Source organism: Colossoma macropomum, unplaced genomic scaffold (assembly GCF_904425465.1).
Source record: "Colossoma macropomum unplaced genomic scaffold, Colossoma_macropomum, whole genome shotgun sequence".
Classification (NCBI taxonomy): Eukaryota; Metazoa; Chordata; class Actinopteri; order Characiformes; family Serrasalmidae; genus Colossoma; species Colossoma macropomum.
In genome coordinates this window covers 13894864-13907724 of record NW_023494810.1, presented here as the reverse complement: position 1 = coordinate 13907724, position 12861 = coordinate 13894864, and the positions used below count along the sequence as shown (strand labels likewise).

The window sequence follows — 12861 nt, the reverse complement described above, 5'->3', positions numbered from 1 at the left end:
CATGGTGAAATGATTGTTCAGATTTGAAAATGTATTTTTCATGGTTTCATACAACATCAAAACGGATTCTTTTATTGGTACAAGTTTGACACCGACACAATAGAAGAACCCTTTTTGATGCTATATAGAGCCATTTTCAAAAATGACCACATACAACACGATCAATCTAAAGAACCATGTCATCATGCAAAGAACCACTTAAGCATGAAAATGGTTCTACATAGAACTCATGGTTCTGTGATAAGTAGAACCTTTCTTTTTACTAAAGAGCCCTTCAGGAACCGTTTTTTTAAGACTGTAGGCTGTATTTCTAAGGATTTTTGAGGTCATTTATGTTTGCCTTCCCAAAAATCCCTCCATAACAATACAATACATATGTTACTTAATCTGTTGCTCTTGGCGCTGAATCCATCTCTCTCTCCTTAAATGTATACATATGTGTACGTTTGCTCTCATTCAGTAAATCAGTAATATTGGGCTCTGTATTCTGTTTTGAGAGTTAAACGCAATTTCTTGCCCTGTAAAGTCTTGAGCAGCAGGTGACGCTATTGGCCTTCAGTCCTGCTTCTCCCTGCCCGTGCCTCCCCACCCTCCTGTGTCCCCTTTGCCAACTTATCAAATGTTTTGCCCACCTCCATCAATAACCTGCTGGTACGATCTAACCAAATTTATGACTGGACGACACACGCACGTGATTCCCTGAAACAATCCATATTTGGGCAATAGAAACTGAGAAAAAAAGAGAAAAAACCCTTCACCTATAAATCCTGCTCGTTTTAGCATATAAAGCCCCCACGACGTTCAAAAGAGCCACAAATCAAATACATTTACAATAACAAAATTATCGGCTCCGCGCAGTAATTCAACTGCGTAAATGTTTCTCTTCTGCGGCGCGTCGCTCGTGAGATGATGACCTCTTACGTTTCCGGTTCGTGGTTCGACAAGTCAAGCCACGAAGCGCCCGCCTTCGCTCGCGGCTCCTCGGCGTCCGAGCCGCCTCGTTGTTTCTTCGGTCCGCTTGAGCACCGGAGCGGCTCGATCAGGGGCACGTCAGCGTGGAGCTCGAGGACGGCGGAGGGCACAGGCTCCGGTCGGCCTGGCAGCGCTGGAGCGGGGCCACACATGGAGTCTCCAAAAGTCCCAAATCTGGGCACCCTGAATCGCGGAATTCGCCTGGAAGATCAGAGCGGAAGGAAAAGCGCGGCGGAGAGCGAAGCGGGAGCTTCCCGGTCCGTTCCGGCAACGCGCGAAGCTCGTCAGGCGCCACTAAGCGCGCAACAGCCTCAGATTTACCCCTGGATGACTAAACTGCACATGAGCCACGGTAAAGTTTTCCCTGCAGTCGCAGCGAGCTGTAGCTGCTCACTTTCACTTGCTCCATGTGTTCGTCGTCGCTTTTCTCCCCCAACTCCATTCATTGTTTTCTTTTTTTTTTCCTGAGTTTTATAGACCGCGTTCGGAAATAATAAAACTGGCGGTCGTAAATTTTATGACAAAGGCTTCAATTGCTCGTAAAGCTGTCCGCTTACGACGAAGAGACGATCTCGGGCCAAATTTATGACGGTGTAATTGGATAAGGGAAACAAACCACCTCCAAAAACACTACTGTATCTGTTTAAAGGGAAATAATCAAAAAATTATGTCAAATTTGGCTAAAATTAAGAATAATAACCAGTTTCTTTTTTATAGGAGCAGCTATTATGATAAGAAACTGGGGCCTTATTTATTTCTTTATTTTTTCTTTTTATTTATTTGTATTTTTCATTTTAACCTCGTCCGCTTTTCTCATGTGAAGTCATTTCACACAGTCAACTCTTCTTCCCACATCTTTGTTAAATGTTTTAAAAAGTGTAGACACCAAGTTAAGTTTAAATGTTTAAATGAGTCCATGTAGGCTATATTTTGGGAAGATGCATACATTCCCCATTTATGAGCATTGTATGGCACTCATAAGGCTCCAGCTGCTGCATGTGGCCTATTGTTTTTTTTTTTTTTAAGGATTGTCTTTATCTCATTTTGGTGCCGCTCCAGAATCGGATGGGAAACGTCCTCGGACGAGTTACACCCGATACCAAACCCTGGAACTGGAGAAAGAGTTCCATTTCAACCGCTATCTCACGCGGCGGAGGCGCCTCGAGATTGCCCACAGCCTGTGTCTGAACGAAAGGCAGATCAAAATCTGGTTTCAGAACCGCCGTATGAAGTGGAAGAAGGATTCAAAGCTCAAAGTCAAACAACAGTTCTAAGCCTCGCCTCCAGTGACCCACACGCGATATTTGATGTCGTTTCTCCTCTCTTTTTTGGTGTTCTTGTATTATGTTTTAATTGTGAACCATTGAAAGTGAACTATTATATTAATATAAGAATGTACATATGTACAAAATTACTTTGTCTTTTTTAGAATCATTTGCTGAAGACTCGAAAACTTTGCAGCTATTATGAGAATAATGCAGTTGGCCACTTCACCTCGACATTTTGTTTTGTTTGAATCTGTGTTCAGTGCCTGTTACCAAGTGTTAGGAAGTTCAGTGGTTTTGTAAGACACTGATCATGTTTGCTGTACGTTTGGTTGAAATGTTGAAATTAAACGTGAAGTCTTTAGCACAAAAAGAAAATGATTGAGTGAAATTATTTAATCCAGATTACTTATTATTTATTTATTTATATTCAGTCCACTGAGCAAGTGTGCACTAAATGTCCAAACTGTGGGCTTCATTTGAGTATGCGCTGAAAAAATAAATACTCGTGTCACTCAGAAGGAGAACGTTTCCATGTTGGTGCTTGAGCTGTTCTGCAGAAGGCCTCTTGGTTCAATGCAAAGCCTGAAGAGACACAAAGTACTTTCCGGTCGATGTCACTTGCCCAAATGGGCAATGGCATCCGCAATGCGTCAGGTCTGCCCTGAATATGTGTGTGTACACGGATTATTTTATTTATTGTTATTGTTATTTTTTAGCTAAGCTGTTATTATTATTATTAGTAGTAGTAATAGTACTAGTAGTAGTAGAAGAAGAAGCAGTACAAGAGACTTAATACGACAGCAAAATACATAATCATTTTATTTAATCATGACAAATTTACTTTTACACTGTTCGCAAAAATTTACATATATTCTCAATTTTGTAGTCGCAATTTTATAGGCCTGAGCAAAAGCGCTTCACTCACTGGACCGTATAGAGTCCTTTTCCACTTTTCAGTTTTGCAGTTCTCCTAGTCCAGCTCTTATTCGGCCTCACTGTGGCTCTTCGCTTCCCCTGTAATTGTTTACAGTACGGACGGATGCCTGTAAAACTTTTACGGCCCTGACGCGCAATAAAACTTTATGGCTTCGCCTAGCACCTCCAAAACGACGACAGTTGTTTCCTGTCTAACGAAACAGATGGGAACTGAGATAGCCTTTACCCTGACACATTGCCATGTAGTCTTTGATGTGTGTGCAGCTCGCTCCTGCGCGCGAGGCTGAGTAGTAAGAAATAACCAAAATTACGGCAATCAGCGTGAACCAGGCAACCAAGACTGTTTGTTTTGCGGGTGTATAAATGTAGCACAAGCTACACGAATGGGCCAGTTTTAATAAGAAAGGGGTCATTAGCATTGTAAGTTAGCATTATAAGTTAATTTTTCAAAATGTTATCAATACAAAAGAATATGCAAATGAGGTTTGCGCAAAGTTGCTCAAAGTCTCCGTTCATTCTCCTCATTTGAACTGAGAAAACGGAATTAAATGTTAAATTAGAGTCTTGCATACTGTGTTAATTTCTCATCATACCACAACAATCATGAGGCTAGCATCTTAAACCTCTAACTGACCAATACGACGTTATTCAAACTGGCAGGCTCTGGCAGAGGATCTCCTCTCATGAATCCATCAGAACATTTAGCACAAGCAGGCTACCACACACAGGTAACAACGTTAAACTCTTAAGCTACTCACCATCTCAGCGCTGTAAACATCTGCAAGGCTTTACTCAAACCAAACCGCTTACAGTGTCGCAAATTTACCACTGACCATAAACTCTGTTCTCCAGAAAGCGCGTGCTTTGAGCTCTTTTCCCCCACTTTTTTCAACTTTTTTGGAGGTTGAATAAGGCGCACGGCCTAAGGGCAGTGGCCGTGAGTGGCTCGCGGCCAGCACGTGACGCTATTAAAGTAAGTTTTATGGTTAGGCAGAACTGACAAACCCCTCAATATATTTACATCAAACACGTTAATTGTCGTGGAGCTGCAGCTTATCTGAGTGCTCCAGTGTCTGGTGGGGATTGTCTCGCTCCAAATGCTCCGCGTGCGCTGCTCGCTCGGCTCTGGCAAATGGCTCCCACCCGGTGCAGTAAGTTAATAATCTTATTTCTCAAGCTTGTAATGAAATAGACACCTGCCGCTCTGCCGCCCAAAGGGGGCCTTAATTAATACCGTAATTTAATGTTTCCTTGAGAACAAAAAAGCTCGGGTGTTCTTCGCGCTAATGGGTTTCAATCAGGCTTGTAGCATTGGGTTTAATCTTATTAAGCTCTTTAGGTTGTTCGAAAGAAGAGTGTGGAGTGGTTCTGCTTTAGGGAGAGGTGGCTTATAGCGGTTTGACCAGATCGGCAGAATTCTTAATAGAATTGTTCCTTTTTGGCTTTATAAGGCGAATCTATGTGTTTTGATTCATGCACTGAGAATATAATTTATATCATAAAGAAGCTGACAGCCTGTGCAAGCAGACGCACAGGTCCATTCCAAAAGCATGACGTGCTGAGCTACTTTCCAGATTCTTTTGAAAAGTAATGAGCAAGTGAGGTAACTAGAGGAAACTAGGAAGCAGAAGGGGCCTTCAGGTCGTCCTTACTGAGAAAAAATGAGCTCGAAGTTATTCATACCAGGTTTGATGTGGAAACCTTCGTGTTGCTATTGAGTGATGCTTTAGTCCATATTGACTGCAATGTATTAATCATATACTAATCATGACTGGTACGACTCCTGTTAATAATAATAATAATAATAATAATAATAATAGTCAGTCGTTTTAAAACAAACATCATCATGTGAACACATTCCATTGATTGGGGCATCAATACTAAATTGAAAAGGGATATCAGAGTTAAAAATGACATTCTTTTATTTCTAAATATTTTTACAATGGCTAATGTACAAAATAGAAGTACATGTTCTATGTCGCCTGAATTCTAAATTCTATATCTATTTTTGGCAATTTTTCAAATATCTAAAGGGTTTAAACCTGACTTTCCACAGTCACATGTATAGTTCTGAAAAAGGTGACTCGTAACAATAGTGGAACCCTTTTATATAGAACCTTGTCTTTAAAAGCTGGTTTTCCGTCATAAGGAAGAACCATGTGACCATGCAACAAACCAGTTATGCAATTAAAATAGTGAGCGTTCATCATTTCTATATCATTGCCTGCATTGAAGAACCCTTGAAGAACCATGTTTTAGAGTGGGAGCAGATAGATGTCTGGGCGTGTTATAGGCTTAGCAATAACATTAGCAAACAGCCTTAGTAATATTTCCAAGACATTGCTTATTAATGTACGGCCTTTCGAAATATGAATCCTCAATAAAATTCTGTAGCACTAAGCTAAAATCATGAAACATTGAATCATTCTCGTTTGTAAATGGTGCTGGATTCCAAAAAAGGCAGTATTTTATTATGGTGCTGACAACAGAGTTTTCTGCCCACATTAAATGCAACTGGAACCCAGGTGAAGGCAGCACTGAACTAAACACCTATTAATTGGCATTCAATTCAATTGTTGGAGTCCATTCAGTGTAGGTCACTGCAAATCTAGCCTAAGAACGCGATGCTAAATGGACAATAGGCCATAAGACAAAAGAATGTAACAACTCACAGGAGCTGGATTCAGTCTAAGCTCTCGTTTCATAAGCTTAAAACTAAACCTCAAAGCCTCTACAGCCTCTATGCTGGTGAATAAACATCATGACCTACACGCACATGAAGTCTACATTCACCTTTAGCGCAAAACCTCTCACTGATGAGCGCAGGACAAATGGCATTTGTATTGGGACAAATTTCATTGACGGTGTCTCATCAATAACTCCTTGGCAGTGAACTATTGAAACAAATCTTATGCCGGGGTGAAACGCCGGTCAGGCTGTCTAATATTAAAATATGCCCTCAGCAAGAGAGAGGGAGGAGAGAGGGAAATGGGGGATGGGCTTGCAACATCCCTGGCATCTAAAATTTATGGCAGCATGTATGAAAAAAACACTTTGATCTGATTTGAGAGATTTCGCCATTATAAGCCACATACGTTGCTTAAAATGAAGGTAAATATGTTACTATTACATTACTATTACTACTACAAACAGAACATGTAAAAATCTACATCATACACTCCTTAAAAAGATGGTTCTTTAGAAAAGACAACATTATAGAACCATGAACACTGAAAGAACCATTTACATGCTTAAATGGTTCTTCGCATGGTGAAACGGTTCTTCAGATTGATGAAGAATGTGTTGCATATGGTTAAATATAGCACCAAAAAGGGTTTTTCTGTTGTTATGATGTCAGGCTTGTGTGAAAGAGTAGAACCCTTTTTGATGCTATATAGAACCCTTTTCATAAAGGTTCTATATAAGACCGTGTACAACACGTTCTCCATTAATCTGAAGAGCCTTTTAACGATATGAAGAACGCTTTAAGCAAGGAAATGGTTCTTTGAGTGTGCATCGTCCTATATAGAACTTGAAGAACCATCTTTTTTAAGAATGTGGTTTAAACACAGGAACGCTGAACGAGCACAGTAGGAAATAGCTCTAATCTCTCTCTCTCCTCTCTCCTCTCTCTCTCTCTCTCTCCGTGCGCGTGCGTGTTTGTATCCCTGCAGGGTATAGTCTACAACTCTTGTGAAGTACATGTTTGTTTTCACGATGATGTTATTTATATTCGAAGTCGTCTATATGCACCCTGTAGAACCGAATTTGCGTGACCGCATAACAACCGCAAATTCGCGTCTACGGGCATACATGGGCGATTCCAGATCCCCTGTTTTGCGACGTTTGTAGGACCACCAGAAGTCTATGAAACAGTCAGTGGCATTAGGCCATGAATGACTTGGACTGCGTGGAGTGTGTGTGTGTGTGGGGGGGTGGATAATGGGGATACTGTATAATGTAATGCACAGCAGAAGCATTTTTGGGCAAATTGCAGTTGTTTTTCACTGACTATTTGCACCATCAGTGCCATACCTAAAAGCTGACTGCATAATCAGAGGCCTTGAATTCAGTTTCTGGTCCTGGACTTTGCAGATACTCACTCAAAAAACGAAGAGTTAGGAAAAGGAATCAAGTTGATATTAACTGAATACAGGCATTTTAAAAACGTATTGAAAGAAGGCAATTATCCCAACATTACATCAGTCAGACAAATCAAATAAAAAATGATGAATTGTGTTTTTCCAAGTCTGGTGGGTTTCCACCTAGTATCTCGAGACGCATACCCAAATGAATGAACTGGCGTATCCCACATTACTCATCAATTTCGAGGGGATCTTTTTTGATGATTTCTATCTATTTGGTGATTTCCAGCTTCTTCTATTTGCGGATTGGACGCGCTTACCTTTATTTTATTCACCGTCTCTATATTGATTTGGAAATACGATATCGTTGGGGTCAATTTGACCTCAGCAATTTAAACCTCCGGGAAATATCAAAGTGCTATTGGGGATTCGCCCCCCACCCCCCCCCCCCCCCAACAACCACCCCCGATTTGGTGTGATCTATCAGTGACTCTTGCGCTACTACAGGTGTGGTTATGTTAGGTTATCCCATAAAAGAGAGGAATGTTTTTTGTTTTTGAACATCATAAAATCGCATGTTAGTGACCTCAACAATAAGTGTGCGTAAAATGTTCATACAGCTAAAACTGTACAAGGTCAAACTGAACACAAAGAACACCAGTGATGTGTACAAAATGTGCACAGGACATTGAAAACAGATCAGGTTAATTTCATCTTTACTCAGTCGTCCCGTTTAATTAGAAAAAAGTCGTTAAATATGAAGCAAAAACATGTTAATCGTTTATTTAGAGACGGTAAACGTTGAATGGGGTCAAATCGACCCCAAAGATAATAGCAAGGTTACCTATTTACACTTAATCACAAAATCTAGAACCAGAAACTGGAAGGTCTTTTAGGTTTTAAGGTAACTTTAAGGTCTGAATTTGAAGACTTTAGTTTATGCAGTATGATTTTATGTATAGTGATGATGGTAAGTGGATCTTGATGACCCTTGTGTACGAGTCATTTGGAGAGTGGCACTAACTGGGGTCTTAATGAAGCCTCATTTAATGACGAGCGTTGGGTTATAATGCATGTCCTATACACCCTGACACACTGTCCCATAGCTTGGTGGTCAATTTATCCCACAGCCACGCACTGAAAATAGGTGGTTGGCCCGACCTTCTTTCAGATTATAGTCAAGATTTTGATAGTCAAGATTTTGAGGATGCACCGAACAAATCTAAACGAAAAAATACAGGTAAACATTGGCTTCCGTATCCGGGAATTACCTCACCGCCTGCCATTGGGCTATAACGTGATCACGTGGTCCAAGTAACTTTACGGGGTCCCCTCGCTGGTAGGAGGGCTTTATAGAGCAGAAAAACGACAAAGGTGGGAAAATTTATTTCTCCCTCCCGAAATTAATGACCATGAGCTCGTATTTGATGGAGTCTACCTACATCGATCCCAAATTTCCTCCTTGCGAGGAATATTCCCAAAATAACTACATTACTGACCACAGTCCTGACTATTACAGACGTACACGGGACGCCGGCTACCAGCATCACCACCAGGAACTGTATCCTCAGCGCGTGGGCTACCAAGAGCGCCAGTATGACTGTGAAAGCATCCCCGAGCCTGAGCCTCAACAAAGGCATGGGCTCGTCCACGGGGGGGACCTGCAGGCGGCTCCGCCGACAACGACGTCCCCTTCCGCGCCGGCGACTGCGCCACCAGCTTGCAGCCAAGCTGCCCCCGAGGTGCCCACCGACCCAGCTGGGACTAAGCAGCCCGTGGTCTACCCCTGGATGAAGAAAATTCACGTCAGTGCGGGTAGGCACGGTTGGGGTAATGGTTATTGCGCAGAGGATAGCGACTTAGCGACAGCTCTCCTTCTCCATCAATCCCTCTCTCTCTCTTTCTCTCTCTCTGTCTCGAGCGTTTTTTTGCTCCAGTCCCTTCCCATTACTTTGCCTCAATTGTGTGCCATTAGCAGTCGCGCTGGCCACAACGTTGACGGTGTAAGAGAGGAGCCCTTTGAAGCGACGCATGCGAGGCGGATTTACGACCGCGCGCTGGCAATTACACCAGCCATAAATTTTACAGAAGAGGCAATAGTCTGGGCAGCCTGTTCCGTTATGTATGTGTCGGAGGAGGGAGAGGAGGTGGAGAAGGAGACCAAGATGTGGCAAAAACAAAACCTCCAAAATGAGTTTGGTCAATGGCCAATAATTTGGCGACAAATTTCAGTATATATACTGTGATTGACACAAAAAGGCCAGGTGCACAGTTTTGGTTCAAAAGATACACATTTTGCAATACATGCCAAAGCCTAGTTTAAATTTTTATATCATGTACACTCTTGAAAAGAGGGTTCCTTAGTAAAGGGAATGGTTCTATTTAGAACAATTGGAGTCAAGGGTTTTTGCACAGTGAACTGGTTCTTCAGATACATGGGGAAGGTGTTATGGTTCTGCTACTGTTACGATATCATGTTTGTCACAACAGAAGAACCTTTTGGTGTTTTTTTTTAAGGTTTCATTTAGAACCATATACAGCAACACGTTTTCCATTAATCTGAAGAACCATTTCACCACGCAGAGAATCATTTAAGCATGCAAACAATCTTTGAGTGTCCATGGAACTACTGTCTTTACTAAAGAACCCTTGAAGAACCATCTTTTTTAGTGTGCCCTTCATCAGTCTGGATCCTCATCCTTTTCCATTTTCATCTTTTTTCATTCTCTCTCTCTCTCTCTGTCTCTCTCTCTCCCTCTCTCTCTCTCTCTCCTTTTCTTTTCTCAGTGAACTCCTGTTACAGTGGATGTGAACCCAAGCGCTCGCGCACCGCGTACACCCGCCAGCAGGTTCTAGAGCTGGAGAAGGAGTTCCACTACAGCCGCTACCTAACGCGGCGAAGGCGGATCGAGATCGCCCACGCGCTGCTCCTCTCCGAGCGGCAGATCAAAATTTGGTTCCAGAATCGCAGGATGAAGTGGAAGAAAGATCACAGGCTGCCCAACACCAAAGTTCGACCCTCCTCCACTGCTGGCTCGAGCTCGGCGGCCACCACAGCAGCCCGCAACCCACCTTCGAGCGGCAGCGACTCCCCCAACGCACGAGCCCAGGATATTACCAGACTATAGACGGAGCGATGCTTCATGGACAGAAAGGAAAAAAAAACAAATGATATTTATACAAAATGCATTCTTTTTATACATCGATCAACACGAAGACATGATGTTCTCCTGGCGCTTTTGGGTTTCATTAAGTTTCATGGAATGAGAATAACCTCTGAGACTGTTCGGCTAGCAGGGTTAATTTATTCAGCGTATTTATTCTTCTTCTTTCTGCTTACTTGAAATCATAGGACAGTTTGGTCCAACATGCACAACGTGATGTATTTGTTTAGGCTGTAACTAATTCGTCTCGTATTTATCTGAATTGTTCGAGGTCTAATGTGATGGGATAAGATATGCTAACGTATCTGGATTTTCAGAAATCTAAAATCTGCTCACTTCAAACAAAATTAGATTTTTTATTTTTTCGTGGTAGGCCTACAGGCGACTATCTCTGTATATTAGAATGTGATTTTAACCTGTAAAGTGTAAAATTCACTTCGTGTTTTGTGATGTAAGTGATTGTGGTCAATAAATAAAACGGTGTCGAAGCAAAATTGAGAGAGTTTGGTTCATTTCAAAAGAAGTTTAACGGTAGGCAATTTTTATTTACAAAAGAAAGAAAGAAAAGAAGGAAAAATAAAATGGAAATGGAAAATGGAACAGTGGAACAGTGGAATGATTTCTGTACAAGCTCATAGGAATAAAACGGCTAAAATGAAAATGGCAATATAAAGATCCAAAATGTTGCTTATTATTATTATTATTATTATTATTATTATTATTACAGTTTTATGTAGAACTATGGACACAAGAACTATTTGCTTAAAGGGTTCTTTGCATGGTGAAGAGGTTCTTCAGCTCGACGGAGAATCTATTCTATATGGTTCTATATAGCACCAAAAAGTGTTCTGTTATTGCATACAAGCTTGACATCGTCGCAGTAGAAAACCCTTTTTTGGTGCTATATAGAAACACACTCTCCATCAATCTAAAGAACCATTTCTCCATGCAAAGAACCATTTAAGCATGCTTAAGAGTGTGCATAAGAGTGTTCATGGTTCTATGTAGAGAACCATCCTTTTCAAGAGTGTAGTGGTAGGGCTGTAAGAGTGTTTATGTCTGCTTAAGTCAACTAAACGTGTTTTGATCAAAGATGAACAGTCGGGGAAACTAAAGCGCTCAGCTCAAGTTTTCATCACAAAGGAAACTCTTTCTGACGTCTTTTCTTTCTTACGTCACGTAAACGATGTAAAAAAAAGGGGGCCCGTCTGAGGAATTCTTCAGACAGAAGATGAGTAGGGCCCGGGTTCAGCTCGAGGCCAAGTGTCCCTAGCTAATGGGTGTTGACCTTTTTTTAAAGATGTAACCCACCACACTGGCTGTGGTATGTGCACGCGCGTGTGCGCGTGTGGACAACATTTTTATTCTTTGGGAAAACGCCACACGTTACATTAAGTAACTGTGTTTATTTTTGCCTGATTTTTCATGATTTGCATGATTTTTTTAGGTAAAGTCGGCTGGAGGAGGTAAGCATGGCCGAATAAAACACACCAAAAACATTAACTAGTTGTATGAAATTAATTCAGTAATGCCACACATTTCAGTCAGAGTAGAGTCTATTTACACAGACTTTGTTATCTCAACATAACATTTTTGATGGAACAAAATTTAAACATTTCAGTGCAATTTATTTCAGTTTCTTTGGAATGGAATTTTCTTTAGGGGTTGTGACCCTGCTTGAGACAGGAAGGCCACATTAGACAATAGAAAAGAAGTGTGCTGGGACACAGGCGGCTCCACCTGCCTTCACTTGAGTCCAACGCGAGATCAGGACCAGCTCGAGCAAACGAAACTTGAGCTGTAAAGTGTTATTAATGATATTTTGTCTAAGTACGATAAGGTAACATAAATAAATGGACGGGGTCATATTTAAGCTAGTCTTATTATGTGGACAAATTAGACTGCGCTTTTTAAAATGAATAATAGCTCAGTTTTTCACGCACAGTAATAAAGATAATAAAAATAAAATTTTAGATGCTGAGTCATGCCTTCGGGAAGTTATTTTCCTGTAATAGTTATAAAAAGACCTTTCATTTGTAATCTGCTCAGACGATTGTGGGTGAACATTTGTCCTTTGAAAATATTGTTCAGTCTATAGCCTAACCAAAATTCATAAATAGTAGGTGGCACTGGGACCAATTTATGTCTATCCATAAGCAACCTAGAATATCATACATTACTAAGATATCACCCAGTGTTTATAACATAATTATTATACTTCTAAATTACAATAATACTTTCTATCACGCTCTAAACTACTAGGATAGCATCTATAATGTTTTAAATTACTTAGATATTATATGTTGGGACTGAACAATTTGGCGAAAATAAATTTCTGAACAATACTGTGACCCCAATTCAAATTGCCATTGTTATATATATCAAGGTCCAGGTCTGGCCAAGAAGGCTGACTGGAGCCTCGGACAGTAGACATAA

The 12861-nt window shown here is 41.1% G+C and overlaps 2 protein-coding genes across 2 annotated transcripts; both read left to right on the top strand.

The window, feature by feature from the left end:
- The first annotated feature begins 246 nt into the window (after nucleotides 1-246).
- Nucleotides 247-2809, top strand: LOC118800001 (homeobox protein Hox-C5a-like). Its single transcript, XM_036560148.1, has 2 exons — nucleotides 247-1324; nucleotides 2032-2809. The coding sequence occupies exons 1-2, from the start codon at nucleotides 907-909 to the stop codon at nucleotides 2244-2246; spliced, it is 633 nt and encodes a 210-aa protein (XP_036416041.1). The 5' UTR covers nucleotides 247-906; the 3' UTR covers nucleotides 2247-2809.
- A 4970-nt stretch (nucleotides 2810-7779) lies between these two features.
- On the top strand, nucleotides 7780-10655 carry LOC118799287 (homeobox protein Hox-C4a-like). The gene is made up of 2 exons (XM_036559033.1): nucleotides 7780-9076; nucleotides 10049-10655. Exons 1-2 carry the CDS (start codon nucleotides 8668-8670, stop codon nucleotides 10387-10389), a joined length of 750 nt encoding a protein of 249 aa, XP_036414926.1. The 5' UTR covers nucleotides 7780-8667; the 3' UTR covers nucleotides 10390-10655.
- The last annotated feature ends 2206 nt before the right edge of the window (nucleotides 10656-12861 follow it).

Bases quoted from the DNA above. Each gene is read 5' to 3' on its own strand.
- LOC118799287 (XM_036559033.1), top strand. From the start codon at position 8,668: ATGACCATGAGCTCGTATTTGATGGAGTCTACCTACATCGATCCCAAA. The intron at 9,077-10,048 runs GTAGGCACGGTT...TTCTTTTCTCAG, and splicing joins GAAAATTCACGTCAGTGCGG to TGAACTCCTGTTACAGTGGA.
- LOC118800001 (XM_036560148.1), top strand. From the start codon at position 907: ATGATGACCTCTTACGTTTCCGGTTCGTGGTTCGACAAGTCAAGCCAC. The intron at 1,325-2,031 runs GTAAAGTTTTCC...GTGCCGCTCCAG, and splicing joins TAAACTGCACATGAGCCACG to AATCGGATGGGAAACGTCCT.